The sequence below is a fragment of the Schistocerca cancellata genome, chromosome 4 (genome assembly GCF_023864275.1).
Source record: "Schistocerca cancellata isolate TAMUIC-IGC-003103 chromosome 4, iqSchCanc2.1, whole genome shotgun sequence".
Lineage (NCBI taxonomy): Eukaryota > Metazoa > Arthropoda > Insecta > Orthoptera > Acrididae > Schistocerca > Schistocerca cancellata.
The window spans coordinates 696455470-696477225 of record NC_064629.1 but is presented as its reverse complement, the minus strand read 5'-3'; the positions used below and the strand labels follow the sequence as shown (position 1 = coordinate 696477225).

The 21756-nt window shown below is 44.0% G+C and overlaps 1 protein-coding gene across 2 annotated transcripts in view; it reads right to left on the bottom strand.

Moving 5' to 3' along the window:
* Positions 1 to 21756, bottom strand: part of LOC126184660 (baculoviral IAP repeat-containing protein 7-like) — a 90970-nt gene that overhangs the window by 31021 nt on the left and 38193 nt on the right. For both annotated transcript variants that reach the window (XM_049927142.1, XM_049927141.1), the window contains exons 4-5: positions 21142 to 21323; positions 20111 to 20157 (exon numbers count right to left, since the gene is read on the bottom strand). In XM_049927142.1, the coding sequence (XP_049783099.1) occupies positions 20111 to 20157; positions 21142 to 21323 (229 nt within the window). The remainder of the gene's footprint in view (positions 1 to 20110; positions 20158 to 21141; positions 21324 to 21756) is intronic.

Below are 21756 nucleotides of genomic sequence, written 5' to 3'. Positions count from 1 at the left end.
GTGAATTCGAAAGTAAAATACTAGGTATCGACTTGACAGAAAATCTTAGGAAGTTCTGGTCTTACGTTAAATCAGTAAGTGGCTCGAAACAGCGTGTCCAGACACTCCGGGATGATGATGGCATTGAAACAGAGGATGACAAGCGTAAAGCTGAAATACTAAACACCTTTTTCCAAAGCTGTTTCACAGAGGAAGACCGCACTGCAGTTCCTTCTCTAAATCCTCGCACCAACGAAAAAATGGCTGACATCAAAATAAGTGTCCAAGGAATAGAAAAGCAACTGGAATCACTCAACAGAGGAAAGTCCACTGGACCTGACGGGATACCAATTCGATTCTACACAGAGTACACGAAAGAACTTGCCCCCCTTCTAACAGCCGTGTACCGCAAGTCTCTAGAGGAACAGAAGGTTCCAAATGATTGGAAAAGAGCACAGGTAGTCCCAGTCTTCAAGAAGGGTTGTCGAGCAGATGCGCAAAACTATAGACCTATATCTCTGACGTCGATCTGTTGTAGAACTTTAGAACATGTTTTTTGCTCGAGTATCATGTCGTTTTTGGAAACTCAGAATCTACTATGTAGGAATCAACATGGATTCCGGAAACTGCGATCGTGTGAGACCCAACTCGCTCTATTTGTTCATGAGACCCAGAAAATATTAGATACAGGCTCCCAGGTAGATGCTATTTTTCTTGACTTCCGGAAGGCGTTCGATACAGTTCCGCACTGTTGCCTGATAAAGTAAGAGCCTACGGAATATCAGACCAGCTGTGTGGCTGGATTGAAGAGTTTTTAGCAAACAGAACACAGCATGTTGTTATCAATGGAGAGACGTCTACAGACGTTAAGGTAACCTCTGGCGTGCCACAGGGGAGTGTTATGGGACCATTGCTTTTCACAATATATATAAATGACCTAGTAGATAGTGTCGGAAGTTCCATGCGGCTTTTCGCGGATGATGCTGTAGTATACAGAGAAGTTGCAGCATTAGAAAATTGTAGCGAAATGCAGGAAGATCTGCAGCGGATAGGCACTTGGTGCAGGGAATGGCAACTGACCCTTAACATAAGACAAATGTAATGTATTGCGAATACATAGAAAGAAGGATCCTTTATTGTATGATTATATGATAGCGGAACAAACACTGGTAGCAGTTACTTCTGTAAAATATCTGAGAGTATGTGTGCGGAACGATTTGAAGTGGAATGATCGTATAAAATTAATTGTTGGTAAGGCGGGTACCAGGTTGAGATTCATTGGGAGAGTCCTTAGAAAATGTAGTCCATCAACAAAGGAGGTGGCTTACAAAACACTCGTTCGACCTATACTTGAGTATTGCTCATCAGTGTGGGATCCGCACCAGATCGGGTTGACGGAGGAGATAGAGAAGATCCAAAGAAGAGCGGCGCGTTTCATCACAGGGTTATTTGGTAACCGTGATAGCGTTACGGAGATGTTTAGCAAACTCAAGTGGCTGACTCTGCAAGAGAGGCGCTCTGCATCGCGGTGTAGCTTGCTCGCCAGGTTTCGAGAGGGTGCGTTTCTGGATGAGATATCGAATATATTGCTCCCCCTACTTATACCTCCCGAGGAGATCACGAATGTAAAATTAGAGAGATTAGAGCGCGCACAGAGGCTTTCAGACAGTCGTTCTTCCCGCGAACCATACACGACTGGAACAGGTAAGGTAGGTAATGACAGTGGCACGTAAAGTGCCCTCCGCCACACACCTTTGGGTGGCTTGCGGAGTAGAGTATAAATGTAGATGTAGATGTAGATAATACAAAACGAGCTGCCCTTTTTTGCACCCTTTCGATGTACTCCGTCAATCCCACCTGGTAAGGATCCCAACACCGCGCAGCAATATTCTAACAGAGGACGAACGAGTGTAGTGTAAGCTTTCTCTTTAGTAGACTTGTTGCATCTTCTAAGTGTCCTGCCAATGAAACGCAACCTTTGGCTTGCCTTCCCCACAATATTATCTATGTGGTCTTTCCAACTGAAGTTGTTCGTAATTTTAACACCCAGGTACTTAGTTGAATTGACAGCCTTGAGAATTGTACTATTTATTGAGTAATCGAATTCTTTTGGAACTCATATGGATCACCTCACACTTTTCGTTATTTAGCGTCAACTGCAACCTGCCACCCCATACAGCAATCTTTTCTAAATCGCTTTGCAACTGATACTGGTCTTCAGATGACCTTACTAGATGGTAAATTACAGCATCATCTGTAAACAACCTAAGAGAACTGCTCAGATTGTCACCCAGGTCATTTATATATATCAGGAGCAGCAGATGTCCCAGGACACTTCCCTGGGGAACACCTGATATCACTTCACTTTTACTCGATGATTTGCCATCTATTACTACAAACTGCGACCTTCCTTACAGGAAATCACGAATCCAGTCGCACAACTGAGACAATACCCCATAGGCCCGCAGCTTGATTAGAAGTCGCTTGTGAGGAAAAAGCTTTCCGGAAATCCAGGAATACGGAATCAACTTAAGATCCCCTGTTGATAGCGGCCATTACTTCGTGCGAATAAAGAGCTAGCTGCGTTGCACAAGAACGATGTTTTCTGAAACCATGCTGATTATGTATCAATAGATCGTTCCCTTCGAGGTGATTCATAATGTTTGAATACAGTGTATGCTTCAAAACTCTACTGCAAACCGACGTCAATGATATAGGTATGTAGTTCGATGGATTATTTCTACTACCCTTCTTAAACAGTGGTGTGACCTGCACAATTTTCCAATCTGTAGGTACGGATCTATCAGTGAGCGAGCGGTTGTATATGATTGCTAAGTAGGGAGCTATTGTATCAGCATAATCTGAAAGGAACCTAATCGGTATACAATCTGGACCTGAAGACTTGCCCGTGTGAAGCGATTTGAGTTGCCTCGCTACCCCTAAGGTATCTACTTCTAAGAAACTCATGCCAGCAGCTGTTCGTGTTTCAAATTCTGGAACATTCCATTCGTCTTCCCTGGTGAAGGAATTTCGGAAAACTGCATTCAATAACTCTGCTTTAGCGGCACAGTCGTCGGTAACAGTACCATCGGCACTGCGCAGCGAAGGTATTGACTGCGTCTTGCCGCTTGTGTATGTTACATACGACCAGAATTTTTTCGGATTTTCTACCAAATTTCGAGACAATGTTTCGTTGTGGAACCTATTAAAGGCATCTCGCATTGAAGTCCGTGCCAAATTTCACGCGTCTGTAAATTTTAGCCAATCTTTGGGATTTCGCGTTCTTCTGAACTTCGCATGCTTTTTCCGTTGCCTCTGCAACAGCGTTCGGACCTGTTTTGTGTACCATGGGGGATCAGTTCCATCTCTTACCAATTTATGAGGTATGAATCTCTCAATTGCTGTTGCTACTATATCTTTGAATTTGAGCCACATCTCTTCTATATTTGCATAGTCAGTTCGGAAGGAATGGAGATTGTCTCTTAGGAAGGCTTCTAGTGACACTTTATCCACTTTTTTAAATAAAATTATTTTGCGTTTGTTTTTGGTGGATTTGGAAGAAACTGTATTGAGCCTAGCTACAATGACCTTGTGATCACTAATCCCTGTATCAGTCATGATGCTCTCTATTAGCTCTGGATTGTTTGTGGCTAAGAGGTCAAGTGCGTTTTCACAACCATTTACAATTCGCGTGGGTTCGTGGACTAACTGCTCGAAATAATTTTTGGAGAAAGCATTTAGGACAATCTCTGAAGATGTTTTCTGCCTACCACCAGTTTTGAACAAGTATTTATGCCAACATATCAACGGAAGGTTGAAGTCCCCACCAACTATAACCGTATGAGTGGGGTATTTGTTACAAGACTCAAATTTTCTCTAAACTGTTCAGCAACTATATCATCGGAGTCTGGGGGTCGGTAGAAGGAGCCAATTATTAACTTAGTTCAGCTGTTAAGTATAACCTCCACCCATACCAATTCGCACAGAGTATCTACTTCGACTTCACTACAAGATAAACCACTACTGACAGACACAAACACTCCACCACCAATTCTGCCTAATCTATCTTTCCTGAACACTGTCTGAGACTTTGTAAAAATTTCTGCAGAACTTATTTCAGGCTAAGGATGAAAGTAACTACTGTGAACTGGGATGTGAAAGTTTTACAGGCTTGGGTGGATACTTTCGATAACAGAAAGGCACCAGCAAGATTGTTGCAGCCTTTAGCTGATCGCTTGTTGGCTGCTTGGGAACTGGTAACAGTGCAGAAAGCAGAGGAGGAGGAGGAGGAGGAGGAGGAGGAGGAGGAGGTTAGTATTAAATGTCGCGTTGAGGAGGCCATTACAGATGGAGCAGAAGCTAAGAGTAGGGAAGGAAATTGACCATACCCTTTCGGAGGTACCATCCCAGCTTCTGCCTGAAGTGACCTACAGACGGAAAACCTAAATCAGGATTGCCTGTTGTGGGTTTGAATCCTTGTCCTCCTGAATGCGAGTCTTGTGTGCTTTTTTGTTTTTTGTTTTTGGTTTTAGGGCGCAAAACTTCTATGGTCATTAGCACCCAGCCCGTGACGTAAGACAGTAAAAAACCGAGAGTGAAAACCAGCAGCAATGGGAACAAAGTCATAAAAGTGGAGAAACTAAAAATAGAAGGAATGCTTAAAAATCCACTACAGAAAGGGGGTGGTTGTCCCCAAAAAACACTTCAAACGACTGACGTCATTTCACTGTCACTAATAAACTGGAGAACGCGGTCGGCTGAGCGCGTGTCACCTGCTAAAATCGACGATAGATCAGGCGATAGCTGTAGACGGGAGCGTAATGGATTAAAATAGGGGCATTCAATTAAAAGGTGTCTTACTGTTCACAGCTGAAAGCAGTGGGGACAGAGTGGGGGAGGATTGCCGCTTAAAAGATGTCGATGGCTAAAAAGACAGTGCCCTATCCGGAGTCTAGCTAAAATTACCTCCTCCCGACGACGCGTTCGGGAGGAAGAGGTCCAAGCGCAAGGAAGGGCTTTCACTTCCCACAATTTATTACGGGAAAGTGTTGACCAATGCGCATGCCATAAATGAGCAACTTGGCGACATAAACCGCTCCGTAGATCGGTGAAGGGAAGCGACTGAATAGCTGGCCGAGGAAGAGAGACTGCAGCCTTGGCCGCTATATCGGCCGCCTCATTCCCAGAGATACCAGCGTGTCCCGGGAGCCAGAGGAACGCCACCGAGACACCCCCCAGGTGGAGCAAGCGCAGACAGTCCTGAATCCGGTGGACCAGAGGGTGCACAGGGTAAAGAGCTTGGAGACTGAGGGGAGAGCTGAGAGAATCTGAGCAGATAACGTACTGTATCCGCTGATGGCGGCGGATGTAGTGGACAGCCTGGAGAACAGCGTAAAGCTCCGCAGTATGAACTGAACACTGGTCGGGAAGCCGAAAGCGATTTGGGGTGTCGCCAACAATATAGGCACTCCCTACACCTAACGATGTTTTCGAGCCGTCGGTGTAAATAAATGTGGCGTCCGTCATTTGTGCACATAGAGCAGCAAATGCCCGACGATAAACAAGTGTAGGGGTACCATCCTTGGGAAATTGACAAAGGTCACGGAGCAGGCAGATCCGGGGACGGAGCCAAGGCGGTGCTGTACCCCAAGTTGTCAAGAAGGTTTTAGAAAGCGAAAGGAAAGAGAATGGAGCAGTTGACGGAAGCGGACTCCCGGCGGTAGTAGGGAGGAGGAGCGGCCTGCATACCCTACATCAAGGGAGGTGTCGAAAAAAAGGTCATGGGCTGGATTAGCAGGCATGGAAGACAGATGGCTAGCATAACGACTCAGGAGGACTGCTCGCCGATTGGACAGCGGAGGTTCAGCAGTCTCAGCATAAAGGCTTTCCACAGGGCTAGTGTAAAAAGCTCCAGACACTAAACATAATCCACGGTGGTGGATAGAGTTGAGACACCGAAGAATAGACGGCCGAGCAGAGGAGTAGACTATGCTTCCATAATCCAATTTCGAGCACACTAAGGCGCGATAGAGGCAGAGAAGGACCACTCGGTCCGCTCCCCAGGAGGTACCATTCAGGACACGGAGGGTGTTAAGCAATCGCAGACAGCGAGCCGAAAGATAGGAAACGTGGGAGGACCAGCACAGTTTTCTGTCAAACATAAGACCCAAGAATTTAGCGACGTCTGCAAACGGAAGGTTGACAGGACCTAGATGTAAGGAGGGCGGAAGAAACTCCTTACGTCGCCAAAAATTGACACAAACGGTCTTACTGGGTGAGAAACGGAAGCCGGTTTCGATGCTCCACGAGTGGAGGCGATCAAGACATCCTTGAAGACGTCGTTCAAGAAGGCTGGTCCGTTGAGAGCTGTAGTAGATCGCAAAATCGTCCACAAAGAGGGAGCCCGAGACATCAGGAAGGAGACAATCCATAATTGGATTTATGGCAATGGCAAACAGTACAACACTCAGCACGGATCCCTGGGGTACCCCTTTTTCTTGGGAGAAAGTACGGGAGAGAGTAGTGTTCACCCGCACCCTAAAAGTGCGCTCTGCCATAAATTCGCGAAGAAAAAGGGGCAGCCGGCCTCGAAAGCCCCAAGAATACAGTGTGCGGAGGATGCCTGTCCTCCAACAGGTATCGTATGCTCTCTCCAGATCAAAAAATATTGCTACCGTTTGGCGTTTCCGGAGAAAATTGTTCATGATATAAGTGGAGAGAGCAACAAGATGGTCAACTGCAGAACGATGCTTCCGAAATCCACATTGGGCTGGTGTTAAAAGACTGCGGGATTCCAGCCACCAAGCTAAACGGTAATTCACCATACGCTCCAAAACCTTACGGACACTACTCGTGAGAGAAATGGGGCGATAGCTAGAGGGGAGATGTTTGTCCTTTCCAGGTTTCGGAACGGGAACGACAACAGCTTCCCGCCACCGTCTGGGAAAGGTACTGTCGGTCCAAATTCGATTATAAAGGTGAAGGAGGGAACGCAGACTATGGGTTGATAGATGCAGCAACATTTGGACGTGGATACCATCCGGTCCTGGGGCGGAGGAGCGAGAAGAAGAGAGGGCATGTTGGAGTTCCCGCATGGAGAAAACAGTATTGTAGCTTTCGTGATTTTGAGAGGAGAAGGCAAGATGTCGCACTTCCGCTGCACGTTTCTTCAGGAGAAACGCTGGCGGGTAATTTGAAGAGCTCGAAATCTCAGCAAAGTGCTGACCCAACGAGTTAGAAATTGCGACGGGGTCCACTAAGGTATCATGCGCGACAGTGAGCCCAGAGACTGGGGAGAAACTAGGCGCGCCTGAGAACCGTCGAAGCCGACTCCAAACTTCCGAGAAGGGAGTGAAGGTGTTAAATGAGCTAATAAAGAATTTCCAGCTTGCCTTCTTGCTATCGCGGATGACGCGACGGCATCGCGCACGGAACTGCTTATAGCGGATACAGTTGGCCAAAGTAGGATGGTGACGGAAAATGCGAAGAGCACGTTGCCGCTCACGTATTGCATCACGGCAGGCCTCGTTCCACCAAGGAACTGGGGGGCGCCGGGGCAATTCGGAGGTGCGTGGTATTGAACGTTCCGCAGCTGTAAGAATAATGTCGGTAATATGTGTGACCTCATCGTCGACGCTGGGAAAGCGACGGTCATCGAATGTCGCTAGAGACGAAAAAAGTGGCCAATCGGCTTGGGCAAATTTCCAGCGTCGCGAGCGCATATATGGCAGTGGAGGCTGCAGTCTAAGGACACATGGAAAGTGGTCACTCGAGTGTGTATCATCAAGGGCGAACCATTCGAAGCGCCGAGCCAGCGGAACAGTACCGACCGCAAGGTCCAAATGAGATAAATTTGTCGTGGAGGCAGACAAAAATGTGGGGACCCCAGTGTTGAGGCAAACTAGATCCGCTTGGTGGAAGACGTCTAGCAATAGAGAGCCACGTGGACAAGGATGTGGAGATCCCCAAAGCGGGTGGTGGGCATTGAAGTCCCCAACCAGCAAATAGGGGGGTGGAAGCTGACCAAGAAGATGAAGGAGATCAGCTCGTGCCATTGGTGTGGTTGATGGAATGTATACAGTACAAAGAGAGAACATGTATCCAGAAAGGGAAAGACGGATGGCGACAGCTTGGAAGGAACTGTTTAAGGGGATTGGGTGATCATGGAGAAGAATCACGAGTCCTCCATGGGATGGAGTGCCTTCAACAGAGGGGAGGTCATATCGGACGGACTGAAAATGAGGGAGAACAAAGCGGTCATGGGGACGCAGCTTTGTTTCCTGAAGACAGAAGATGACCGGCGAGTAGGATCGTAAGAGGACCGACAATTCATCCCGATTGGCTCGAATGCCGCGGATATTCCAGTGGATAATGGACATAGGGTGAACAGAAAATGGAGGAATGTGACCAAGGGTGCTGTCAACTCTACGACTGCTCAGAGCTTGCGACTGAAAGCATGTAATGGCATTCAGCCGAAGGCAGAAGATCCTGATCCATAGGTTGGTCAGGAGCAGCCCCTGCCATCAGCGATCGGCCGGTTGACCGGCCACCAGCAGTGCGCCTCGGCGACACAGAAGACGGCCGAGGGCGACTTCCGCCAGGTGGTGCTGTAGATGGGACACGCCTCGGCGGAGAAGGAGAGGAACTGGGTTTTCTTGTAGCCTTCTTGGAAGAATGATGTTTAGATGAAGGAGGAACCGATGGTTGTGAAGTTGCGGTACGTAAAAACTCTTCACGAGTATGCTCTTTTTTCGAAGACTTGGCGTCTGACTTTTGGGCTAGAGATTTAGCAGAACCCGACGAAGGGTGAGCCATAGAGTGGGCAGGCGAAAGTGGTGAGGTTGAACGGGCGATCTTTGCGCTGGCCGATCTGACGACTGTGGCACTAAAGGTGAGGTCGCAAGTCTGCGTGGCCGCCTCCTTTGTTGGCCGAGGAGAAGCAAGGACAGTGCTGTATTTTCCTGTCTGAGGCACGGTGGGCTTGCGACTGGCGAATAATTTTCGAGCAGCAAAGGTCGACACCTTTTCCTTCACTCTTATTTCCTGGATGAGCTTTTCGTCCTTAAAAACGGGGCAATCTCGAGAGGAAGCAGCGTGGTCACCCATAGTCTTGATGCAGCGAGGGGACGGAGGTGGACAAGCACCCTCATGGGCATCCTTGCCACACGTAACACATTTGGCCGGATTGGAACAAGACTGGCTGGTGTGATTGAACTGCTGACACCGATAGCAACGCGTAGGGTTTGGGACATAAGGGCGAACGGAAATTATCTCATAGCCTGCTTTGATTTTGGATGGGAGTTGAACTTTGTCAAATGTCAAGAAGACAGTGCGGGTTGGAATGATGTTCGTGTCAACCCTTTTCATAACTCTATGAACAGCCGTTACGCCCTGGTCAGACAGGTAGTGCTGAATTTCTTCGTCAGACATACCATCGAGGGAACGTGTATAAACGACTCCACGCGAGGAATTTAAGGTACGGTGCGGTTCCACCCTGACAGGGAAGGTGTGGAGCAGAGAAGTACGCAGCAATTTTTGTGCGTGGAGGGCACTGTGTGTTTAACAACAGGGTGCCATTTCGTAATCTGGAACAAGACTTTACAGGACCTGCAATTGCGTCGACACCTTTCTGAATAATGAAAGGGTTGACTGTGGAGAAGTCGTGACCTTCATCAGACCGAGAAACAACAAGGAACTGTGGCAACGATGGAAGAATCGTCTGTGGCTGAGACTCAGTATACTTACGTTTGTGAGCAGACATAGTGGAAGGTGAGGAAACCATTGCGGAAGAATCCCCCCATGATTACCGGCGTCTCCGATGGCGCGCTCCTCCCTTGTGGGGGCCCTCTCTGAGGGCACTCCCGCCTTAGGTGATTGTTCACACCTCAGGTCACACCTCCCGACAAACGGACGGAGGGACCAATCGGCACTTTCGGAAGGTATCAGCTCGGGTAATCACCCCTCCCTGGGCCTGGCCGTTACCAGGGGGTACGTACGTGTCCTACCTGTCTACCCGGGGCGGGGAATTACGCGTTACCCCGTCACCGGCTACGCACAAAAGGCGTGGGTCGGCCTTCAGACACGCACAGGGAGGAAGAAAGATAAAGGGAAAGGAAAGAAGAGAGGTCTCAAACGCCGCAGTGGAGAAAAGGGAAAGGTAAGAGGTAAGGAAAAGAGAAGGACAAAGGAAGGAAGAAGACATAAAAGCAAGGAAGGCGAAGAATGCAGTACATTTACGAGCATCCGTCTCCGGACGTAGGCACAAACCATACTCCCAGGTGGGGAGAAAGGGAAGGAAAGAGCCAGAGGTGAGGGGAGGAGGGGCGAAGATAGGGATGGGGAAGGATGCGGAAAGGGAAGGTATGCAGCCCGGAAAGGAAGGAAGGCCACATTAGCTCGGGGTCCCGTGCTCGCTACGCACGTATCCACAAAAGAGTTGTGGACCCCTGGGGGGAGTCTTGTGTGCTAACCACTGTGTCACCTTGCTAGGTGCAGGAATCAATCTTACGTGCAGCACAGTGTCAGCCGAGTCCAGCTCTGATAAGTTCTTGGTAGGTCTGCAGAAAGTGCAGAAGCAATTGCCACCAGTATTTGAATTCTTACAAGGGGACCTTCTGGGAGGTGCATCGAGTTATGAGTTTCCATTTTGCCTGCTTATAGTGTGGATAGGCACCTATCACACCCTTAACATTGCAGGTGCCAATGTAGCCATGTTTTTGAAATATTGCCTGTTGAAGTTTGGGCAGCTCTATATACAGAAAAGTTTCACTATTGTGGCAAGTGAGCGAGTAGCTGAGTGGCACGCGAGCAAGACTCCCATCCAGGCAACCCTGGTTCGAGACCCGTCTATGCTACTTTTGTTTCATTTTTGTTTTTTTCAAATGCTTGTTTTAATTTATAATTACTCGTGAAAATTTTGCAAGAAATTTATTAAAAAGGATTACAAGCCTCTATAAATCAAAATTACAAATTGAATGTCACATTTTGTTTCAATCTTAACCGTAATTAAAAGTGTTGGCATACATAAATTTGCCTACTTACCTGAAAATTGAGATAAGTTGTTAAAATACTTCTTCAAAAATAGTCATAAACCAGTGATACAAATGTTGGGACAGGGTCCTAGAAAATTTTATACCTGTCTGTCATTGACGCGTCGTTGCGCCTAATCCTGTTTATGGTCTGTGACAATTGGCATTCCCCTATTTGCACCTGATATTCCATGAATAAAGGGACTGTGTGTGTGTGTGTGTGTGTGTGTGTGTGTGTGTGTGTGTGTGTGTGTGTTTTCAGATTCTAATGAAGAAGGTGATGGAGATGAGTGGACCAGAATCCCATATGCAATGAAAGTCAAGGCAGTGGAGATGGCAGAACTTCATCCAACGTGGTCATTGAAAACGTTACAAAAACATTCAACAAGATTATTGAAAAGCAAAATTCAGTTGTCAAAGTAGAAATTCCAAACCGCAGCAGGAGGGACATGAAATGATAAACTGGAAGTAATCAATTTGTATTTTTACGACCAGTTTATCGAGGCGAGAGACCAGAGAGCAGGCCTCGTAACAACACGGATGCTCCAACAGTAGGCAATGGCTGCTGCTTTCCAGTTTCTGGATGGAAATTTTCACTTCAAAGTGTCAGAATCTTGGGTTCATCACTTCAAATTGATGCATGGGATATCTCAATGGCATGAAACAAAATGTGTCTGTGAGAAAGACAAGAGAGCTTTGGGCGAGCTTCTGGAAATCTCTACAAAATATCAGCAGCAAACAAGCAATATAATCATGAGATTCAACCCTGATTATATCATAAATACAGATCAAACAGGATGTGAATATAAAATAAGCAGCTGGCGCACTTTGTCCCACAAAGGTGAAAAAGTCACCGAAATTGCTGTGGGACAGATAACTGAATTGACACACTCATATACTGCGCAATATGCAATCACATTGTCTGGAAAACAGCTGCCTAAAGTATTTGTTTGCCTGCAAGAAGTGACTTGAATGTTCGGCCACCCGAGTCCGAAAAGACGTCAACTGATGTATGGAGAAATACCAGAATGTTCATGTCGACAAAGTCCAGAAACTGCATAAACAAACGTACAGAGAGTTTCTGGATGAAGTAATTCAATCATACATGGAAAATAATCAGTTCCTCTACATCATTGACTCATGAGTGGACAAACCTCCACGGACTTGCATCAAATGAAATTCAATGATGAAGATGGCCTAGCAACTTTTACTCTATCAGTGATACCACCGCCATGTACGCCGTTTTGTCAGCCATGCAATGTATATTTTTATCACCAAGTACAGAATTACATTCACCACTTCCAAAATGCTCCATACCTATTGCAATACAATGTAGAAATTACATCCAGGGAGGACATGGTAAAAAATCTATTCGCTGGTACACGATCAACTGCTGGCTCCGATATATAAAAATATGATAAGGTACGTGAATAAAAGCATAATTTTCAATTTTCGGATTGCTTGCTTGGATTTTCAGATATACCTACAATTTCATCTTTAATATTGTTACAGATATGGCTGATGTACCGTGAAGCTAGATCCATCGCAAAAAGAAGTATTTCGTAACGTCAATGCAGTGACGTTTCCTGCAGACTTGAGAAAATACAGACGCGATTGCGATGAAAATGAATGTGCATTCGTACAATGCTCGTGGTGTCGAAAGTACAAATGTTTTGACTGTTTTTATAACAAGTATCATCCGTCTGAAAGTACTTGTCAAAATATAGGAAATATCGATCAAGTTTCCATTAAATGAAACATATTTTTAATCCACCATTCGTTGGTATTTTTTAAAAATATTCCCTGCCTCAACAGAACAAAATTAAAAATACAACCAAAAAACTGAACAATAATAAAAAATTTCAAGAAATTACATTACAGTTAATTTCCTGTTAAAATAAAAAAACAAAAAATAAAATAACACGCAAAAGAGTGAAACAAAATTTGACATTCAATGTGTGATTTTGATTTATAGAGGCTTGTAATTCTTTTTAATCAATTCCTTGCGGAATTTTTATGATTAATTATAAATTAAAACAGGCACTTGGGGGGAGGGGGAGGGGGGGGGAGGGAGTAGCATAGAAGGGTCTCTAACACCAGGGTCGCCTGGACTGGAGTCTCGCTCGCTTGCCACTCTACTACTTGCTCACTTGCCACAATAATGAAACTTTTCTGTATATAAAGAGCTGCCCAAACTAACTGGCAATATTTCAAAAACGTGGCTGCAGTGGCACCTACAATTTTAGGGTGTGATAGGTGCCTACCCACACTACAAGCAGGCAAAGTGGGAGCTCATAACTATGCCCATCCCAGAAGGTTCAACTAATGAGGTTAGTTGAACTACACAAGCCAAGTCTACCAGTGTATTACTACACGCAGCAGTTGAGATTAGGACAGATCCAGCATGATTGTATTAATACGATTTGCAATTAGCAACAAGTGATAGGTTCAAATGTTCCACCTTACATGCATTCCCATCAACCTGGGGAACCTTGGGGAGGTGGGGGAGGGGGGAGTTAGTCCTGGTAAAGACACAGGAGATACTGCTGATTGCAGAAGAGGAATTTAGTCATGCAGTGATGCAGTGGTGTTGCTAACTAAACTCTAACATTGTCAGAGGGAGAGCATTACCATCTGCCCAAGCTACATTACGTATATGGGTACTGGCACATGCGAGATGCAACTGAACTTAGCTCCAGGATGTCCAAGTGACATCCTGGAGCTGCAACCCTAATCCCTAGCAAGCAGGTTTACATTGGGATTATTCCATGAACATTACTAAAGTAGTAGTTGTGAACTGCTATGACCAATTTAGGCTTTCAGGTGCCAAGTGTTTGAAACTGAATGGGAGTAAAATAATTATTAATGGGGCAGATGAACACAAGAGACCCTTCACCTGCCAGCCTCTGTTACAGGGGAAACAGTTTAACATTAAGCAGCCACATTTCTACTGGTCAGAGGCCATAAGCAATCATTCCAGTAAGAAATCTGACCTACTTGAATGAAATGTTGGTTCCTAACCTTACACCAGCTAATAGACATGCAAAAGGGATGTTTTTCAACACATCAAATGCTTTCACATGTACAGCAATATCGTGAGGAGCAGCAGCACATGATCAAGGCCATAAGTATCACAGCCACAGACACCGTGTTTGTTTTGATTGATCTGCAAAGCCTTTGTCTACCTTCGGTGGAGGGCATCTTGTCAACGCAATCCTCCAGTACATCAGATGCTGCTGAACTGGTTAGCTGTTCGTACACGAGGTGTGCAAGAAAGTGGGTATACTAATAAAAAGAGTAGTTGTACATAATTGTGATTTTGAAGACAAGGAACCTAGAATGCAGAGGGAATGTGGAACTTCTGAGCTTCCCTGCTTAATATAAGTGGAAAATTGTTAATCTTTGTCATAACCATGCATGTGAAGTCTTCTGTTGCAGAATGGTCAGGGATTAAGGCCACAGATCTACGTCTTCCCAAAGAGGGGAAGTAATTATTGCCATCTGTAATTTTGGGTTTTCCTGTGTGAGCAGCAGCTCCACTGCAGAAGTATGAACTGGCCTGCTGAGTATTTACACACCACTGAAACACGAAGTTGTTGATCAGTACATGCCTGGAAGCAATGTATCGGCACACAAAGCATGCTATTCATCACTACAAATACCCTCCAATTCTAGCACTTATTTGCAGTATGGAAGCACTATCCATGACACTGAGTCCATGCCAAGTATCTAGCATGCTATGGGCCAGCCATCAGCCAATGCTGGTCTGGCCAGCCATCTACAGCAGACCAGTTCACAGTTATAAATCTGCACTTGTGAACCTAGAATGACATGACAGATGAGTCATCCCCAGGCTCCACAGCCTCAACAAACTCCTGTCTTGGAGGGTAGGAATTCATAGCCATCCATCAATACCAGGGCAAGCTGCTTCTAATCCAGTAGCACTGGACACGGATGAAAATTAAATGGACTTTTGCACCACTAGCACTACTCACTAACTGTCACACAGTGCTAACTCATGCATTCACTGAGTGGAGTAAACAGTGTCAGCAAAGCAGGATTTTAACATCAAACAGCCATCCCACTGCTGCGACCATCCGACATCAATGGCATCGCCTGTACATAGTTTTACTATCCACTCCTCGGCACCATCTCTTCCACAACAGCCTCTCTACCACCTCTACATCACAACAACCCCACTCATAACAGGTTGGTATAATACTAGAAGTATCTCAACTATGCTTTTACAACACTGTAGAAACGCATATTCCTACACGTATTCGGCGAGTGGAAAGGCTGGGTGTCACCTTCTTAGGTTTCTGTATCACTTCACTTTTTAGATTCCTGCGGCTTACCTACCAGGTGGCTTCAAATGTGTGTATTTACTCCCACACAGACAGTAGGATGTACTCATTTCTGTCACATACTTTATATGATACTGCATTGCCAGTAACAGCTGCGGCAGCATTGGAGTATGGTCATATCTGAGCAGTGATGTGGAAACATGATATAAAGCTCCACAAACAATGCAAATGGCACCACTAAGCAAGGTACTGGTTTTAATATTTTTTCCTGTGTAACCCAGGCAACACCTAAAACCAAGGGCACACTGCTTCTGAAGGCTTTTATCACCATTAGTGAACTGAAAAGGCTTCCTTAGGGGCCTTCCTGTTTAAGAGGCATTTCTTGGTGCAGTCTTTCTGATTTTGCCTCGGTACCCACACAATGCTGCTGGCATTGAGATCTTTCTAAAAACAACCAATGAATAAGGAACCTGAATTTCCATCTTTCCATGGCCAACCAAAGGCATAAAAATTAATTATCACAATAATATGAGAGGAACACCCACTAAATTTGTGTTTACTATGACCTGTCCTTATCATTTGCTGGAACAGAGGGCTTTGACAAAGCATCACAAGTGGATTCAGTTGTGTGCTGTTGCCTTCAGCTCTCCCCATGGTGTTGCTGCTTATGTTGCTTCTCTGTCCACTGACCACCTCCAGATTAACCTGTTTTCCTCTTCTGAAATGGCCCTGGGACTTTCAATTCAGGGCTTGTGATTTTACTGCCATCTGATTTTTGCACAGCATATGTACAATCCTCTTCCATTTGCTTGCCGTTATTAGTAAATCCAAAGGCTTCTTATTTATGATTCTCCAACTCTTCACTGGATATTACATTCAGCCAAAATACTCTCAAGACTCTTTGTAAGCACCAGTTTTTAAAAGTCTATTTTCTTTGTTAATGATTTTGTCATCTGGGTTTTGTACCCATACAGCAGCACTGATTTTGCATTGCCATTAACCATTTGAAGTTTTGTTCAAGGGAAATCTCATTGCTTTCCCAGATGGGATGCACTTGGATGAAGGGTGCATTAGCTTCAGACATTCTCCTTGGCTCCTCCAGTTTTGGCCACAATGCTTCCAGGATACTTAAAGTCTAACATCGTCTACATCACTTCCATTTATTTGGAGCTTCCCATCAGTCACATTTAGCTGTAGATTTGGTCTTTCCCACATTTACAATTAAGCTAACCCTCTGGGGCAATCTGGTGGAAGGATTGGGGTTTGCCAAATGCCTGGTGAACATTAGCCACTATCATATGTAGTGCCAAAATGAAGTATGGAGAAGGTGGTGTGATGGTATGGGAGTGTTTTTCCACAGTTAGGATGTGGCCCCTTTATTGTGCTTAGGAAAATGCTAACTGTTGAAGGATATGAACTCATTTTACAGCACTGTGTTCTGCATACAGTACAAGAACAGTTTGGAGACAAGTGATTGTATCAGCATGACAGTGAACTTTGTCATAAAGCAGCATCTGTAAGGCAATGGTTTGTGGACAAGAAAATTCCTGAAATGATCTGGCCCACCCAGACTCCTGACCATGGAACACCTTTAGGACAAGTTAAAATATTGACTTCACTCTAGGTCCCAGCTTCCATCATCACTATGTCCATTGGTTTCAGCTCCTTGAGGAAGAATGGGTTGCTATTCCACCACAGACATTCACACAACCTATTGACATTGCACACAGCAAAGTTCAATATAGAACATCTTCACCCTTTGCCTTTATGACTGCTTGAAGTCCACTAATAAGTGTTCAGATACTTTCGATCAGACAATGTGTACAAAACCAATGCCCCGTAATTAGTCTTTGACACTCCAGCTTATCCTCCTCTTTTTCTCATTTGTCTCTCATCACTTTCTCCATCATACTTAAGAAGAAAAATGGCAGGACAACAGAACCCTGTTTTACCCCCGACTTCATGCTAACAGTTATCAGTTTTCCTTTGTGTATTACTTTGCAGGTGTATCCATTACACATTTCCTGCTTTATTTTCAGAATCTTACCACTTATACCATGACATGGTTCTCCACATGCCGCTTCTTGAATCTAGCAACTGTCAAACTCTTTAACACTAAATAAATTCCATAGACTGTTCAATAATGATTCAAAGTACATTAATGTAGTCTACACACATTTGGTTCTTACAAAACCAGTTGGTTCTCTTTGCAGGTGGGTTTCAAGGCAGTTCATTTTATTTAAGAAGATCCATGACAACACTTTACAAGGTAAGAATAAAAACACGATCACCCTACACTTTTTGCAACTTATCAAGTTTCCCTTCTTTGTTAAGATTTACCAAGATGCCCATATTCCATTCTTTGGGCACTACTATTTCACACTCTTTTCTAACAGACTGTGTAACAGAATTTTCATTGAAATGATTTTTGAACACCGCCCGGCAAAGCCACGCTTTGTTAATGCCGGCTAACAACTCCCCAGTTAGGCACTGCACTCTTGATTCTTCTAGGTATTTACTATTCATCTCGTGGATGACATTTTTCCACTCCGGACAATTGGAAATTGGGATTAACATTCTGAAGTAGTGCTAGAGGGGTACAAGTAAAGTAATTTGACTATTTGGGGGGAGGGGAGGGGAGGGTAACAAGTTTGGGCATATAAATTAACTTCAGTGTGGAAGATGTTTCTTATGTGCTGAATATCTTTATTCCATTTCCTCAGCACTGTATCGTCTATATTTAAAAATGTTGCTCAATTAAATTTTGAGCAAAAATTCAATACAGAGAGGCACTGGTGCAAACCACGAAAAGTTAAGAAAGAGTTTTACAGAATGTCAGATGTCTTTCACAGGCAGCACAACTAATCACCACTGCTTTTCTACAGTCCATGAAAGGAATTTTATGAACTACTTAAAAGTTTTGGGACTCATTCAACAGATGACTTAAGTGTCCAAGTATACACTGATCAGGCAGAGCATTATGCCACCTACCTAATAGCTGGTATGTCCACATTTGACACACAACAGCAGCAACTCACCATGGCATGCAAGTAATTAAGTAACACAAATGTTACTTAATTCCCATAAATTCCAGGGAGGGGTGCACGATGAGCTCTGACGCCATGTTCTATCACATTCAATGTGTGTTTGCTTGGGTTCAGATCTGGTGAGTTGGGGGGCCAGCACATCAATTTGAACTCGCCACTATGTTTCTCGGACCACTTCATTACACTCCTGGCCTTGTGACATTTCACATTATATTGTCAAAAAACGCCACCGCTACAGGAAACATGATTGTCATTGAGGGGTGTACATGGTCCGCAACCAGTGCGTGATATTCCTTGGCTGTCATGGTGCCTTGCACTAGTTCCACTGGGCCCATAGATACCCCTGTGAATGTCCCCCAGAGCATAATGGAGCTGCTGCTGCCTGCTTGTCTGTCTCACAGTACAGGTGTCAAGGAGCTGTTGCCCTGGAAGCAAACAGATTCATGCCCTCTCATTGGCATGATGAAGGTATCAGGATTCAGACCATGCAATGTTCTGTCACTGTGACATGTCTAGTACAGATGTTCACATTCCCATTTTGGTCTTAGTAGCCGACGTTGGCACATGCCTGGATCATTGGCTGTGGAGGCCCATTGTTAGGAGGGTTCGGTGCATTGTGTGTTCACATACTTCTACATAGCCCGCCAATAAAGTCTCTGTTAGTTCTGCCACAGTTCACTGCCTGTCCTGTTTTACCAGTCTGCCCAGCCTATGATGTCCAACATCTGTAATGCGGGGTGGCCACCCAACCCCATGACATCTGGACGTGGTTTCACCTTGGTTCTGCCATGTGTTGAAGACATTCACCACAGCACTCTTCTAATACCTGGCAAGTTGTGCAGTTTCTGAAATGTTCATGTCAAGTCTCTGGGCCATCACAATCTGCCCTCCCCACTCACTGATACTACATGCACCGGGCATGCGTCAATGTTCTGGCTGATCGGTTATAGTTACCTCAGCACAATTTGCCTGTGCACATAACTACTTGCTTAAACAACTGTCTGCAAGATATGGATTCCATCTATAAAACTCAATGCATTCACTTGCTGTTTCACTAGTTAGCCTGCTGCAGTGTTAAAATATTGTATACATTAAACAAGCACTAGCTGGAGAAGTGTACATTACAAATAAATGAAATATTGTGCAAACATTTCTAAAATATGGAAGGGGCACTGGCATCATTATACATTGTGATTACTTCAAAATCAACAGTTACTCCGCTAGAGTAAAGTAATAAAGTATTTCAAGACAACTGGCAGCTCAGGAAATTAATATTAAAATTAATGTCAAAATATTAATTGAATTTTCTAAGATGATGCAATGAAGGGGTGGACAGGGAATCAGCTCAAGCAAGGCTGGAGAAAGTATAACACAAATGCTTACAACACAAGCTTTATTTGGAGGAAAGAAAAAAAAAAACAATCCTGTAAACTTAACAGACATTGATTCACTCCAACTGTCATCACTGTTAAATACAAACTAAAAGAGTAAACAGTTGCTAAATGTAACATCAAGTTAATATCTTTTTTCAGATCTAGAACAGTTCACTATTATACTCTTCCTGAAACTGATTATAAACATAATATGGAATGGGGTGTCCTCGACTGTCTCCATTTCCAGGGATTTTTCATTTTTGTAATCCAGATTAAAGATTACAAGAAAAATCTGTAAGTAAACTTGTGTTGTACAAAGTACTACAGTATTTATAAAATAAACTTGTTTAAACAGGCATTATGCCTATGTTAATGAGTACCTGTTGGCTGAAATATCAGACATCTGCCTCCCAAGGTTAGCTTGGCCCTGAAACAAATTAAAAATGAGAATCAAAGCATTATCACAGAATTAAGTCACACTCATACACCACACACACTCCTTTCAACTGAGTAATGCAAATGATATTTAAGTTCAACATTTATCCAGTAAATGGTTAAAGAGACAGAGACACAGAGAGAGAGAGAGAGAGAGAGAGAGAGAGAGAGAGAGAGAGAGAGAGAGAGAGAGAGTGTGTGTGTGTCCTGACTCCCAACAGTGGGTATCAATGTATCAATAAAAAGTACCCACCTGTTTCCACATCAGTGAGGAAATACAGAGTATCTGTCTACCAGAACTGAAATGTTTGCAATAATGCTCTGTTGCTCAACCCCTGTTCAACTGTATCTGCTGTCTTGTGGACCATGCGCAAATTTCCTCGAATATGCCAAACTGAAGTTTGTACTCAAATATTCAGACACAAATTTAGTTCATATGTGGCCTACATTTTAATTGCACTACCTTCAAGATTTGGCAGTTTTCTCATATTTAAGTGGATCCACTGCATATGGTAATCATATCCTATTGAAATGGTTCAAAATTGTGTGTGTATGGAGTATACTGGTTGCACTATCTTACTGAATTTCAATTACAGAATTAAAATACAAGTATTACTGCACTGAGGCAGGTGTGCTCTGCCTCTCTAGTGACGGAACAGAACATGTCTTTTGAGACACTTTCCTAAATAATTATTTCATAAATAATTACACTAGTTTTACTTTTCATCACTCCATTAAAATTACCAAAAATCACTGGATTTAATGGGATAAAAAAGAAGAATACTGCTAAAGTTACAGTTACATACAACACATTACACTTTTTCATTATAAATATAATGTTTAAAAACCTGTCTCAGTTTTAAAAATTCAGACACTAACTTGTCACTTCTCATTCCTTACACAGAAAATGCTGTTAGTTCTACACAAATCAGTTATTCAGAGGGGACTGACTAATTCATTTACAAAGTTTTCTTACCTCAGCTGTAGTTAGTTTTGCTTTGTTCTGCTGAATGTGATCCACAAATGACTTTCCTTTTGCCATTACAAGATAGCCACACCGTGGGAACCAAACTGCATGCTGAATCCATGGGTCGTCATGCTCTTCCCAGTACCTCAAACCCTTTCCGCAGTGGAAGCAAACAGTCTGATCACCTTTACCTGTACAAATTTGGCACCATTTACAATTATTAGATTATATTTCATAGAAATTTTGTTGTTTCCAGATTTCTGTCCCTTTTTTCCCAACCAAAACAGATGCAAGTAACTGAACTCAACTTACATGCCCTACAATAAAATGGATATTCAAACTATACAGAACCAGCTATCATTACTAGGTGTACATGGAAAATGACTGACTACTATGATAACTATGTTTTCAGGAAACAACAGATATTACTCATCTACTAGAATTTAAGTACGAGAACAGAACCATACCTAAACAAACACGAGAACACACTGCACCAACTGTAAATTATGTCCCACAACTAGGGACCAGAAAAATGCACATTTGCGATAAATGTGAATTCTCGCACAGATTGCAAAATTACCTAATAAATATTATTTTGAAGGAAATTTTATCCAGGTGAAGTAT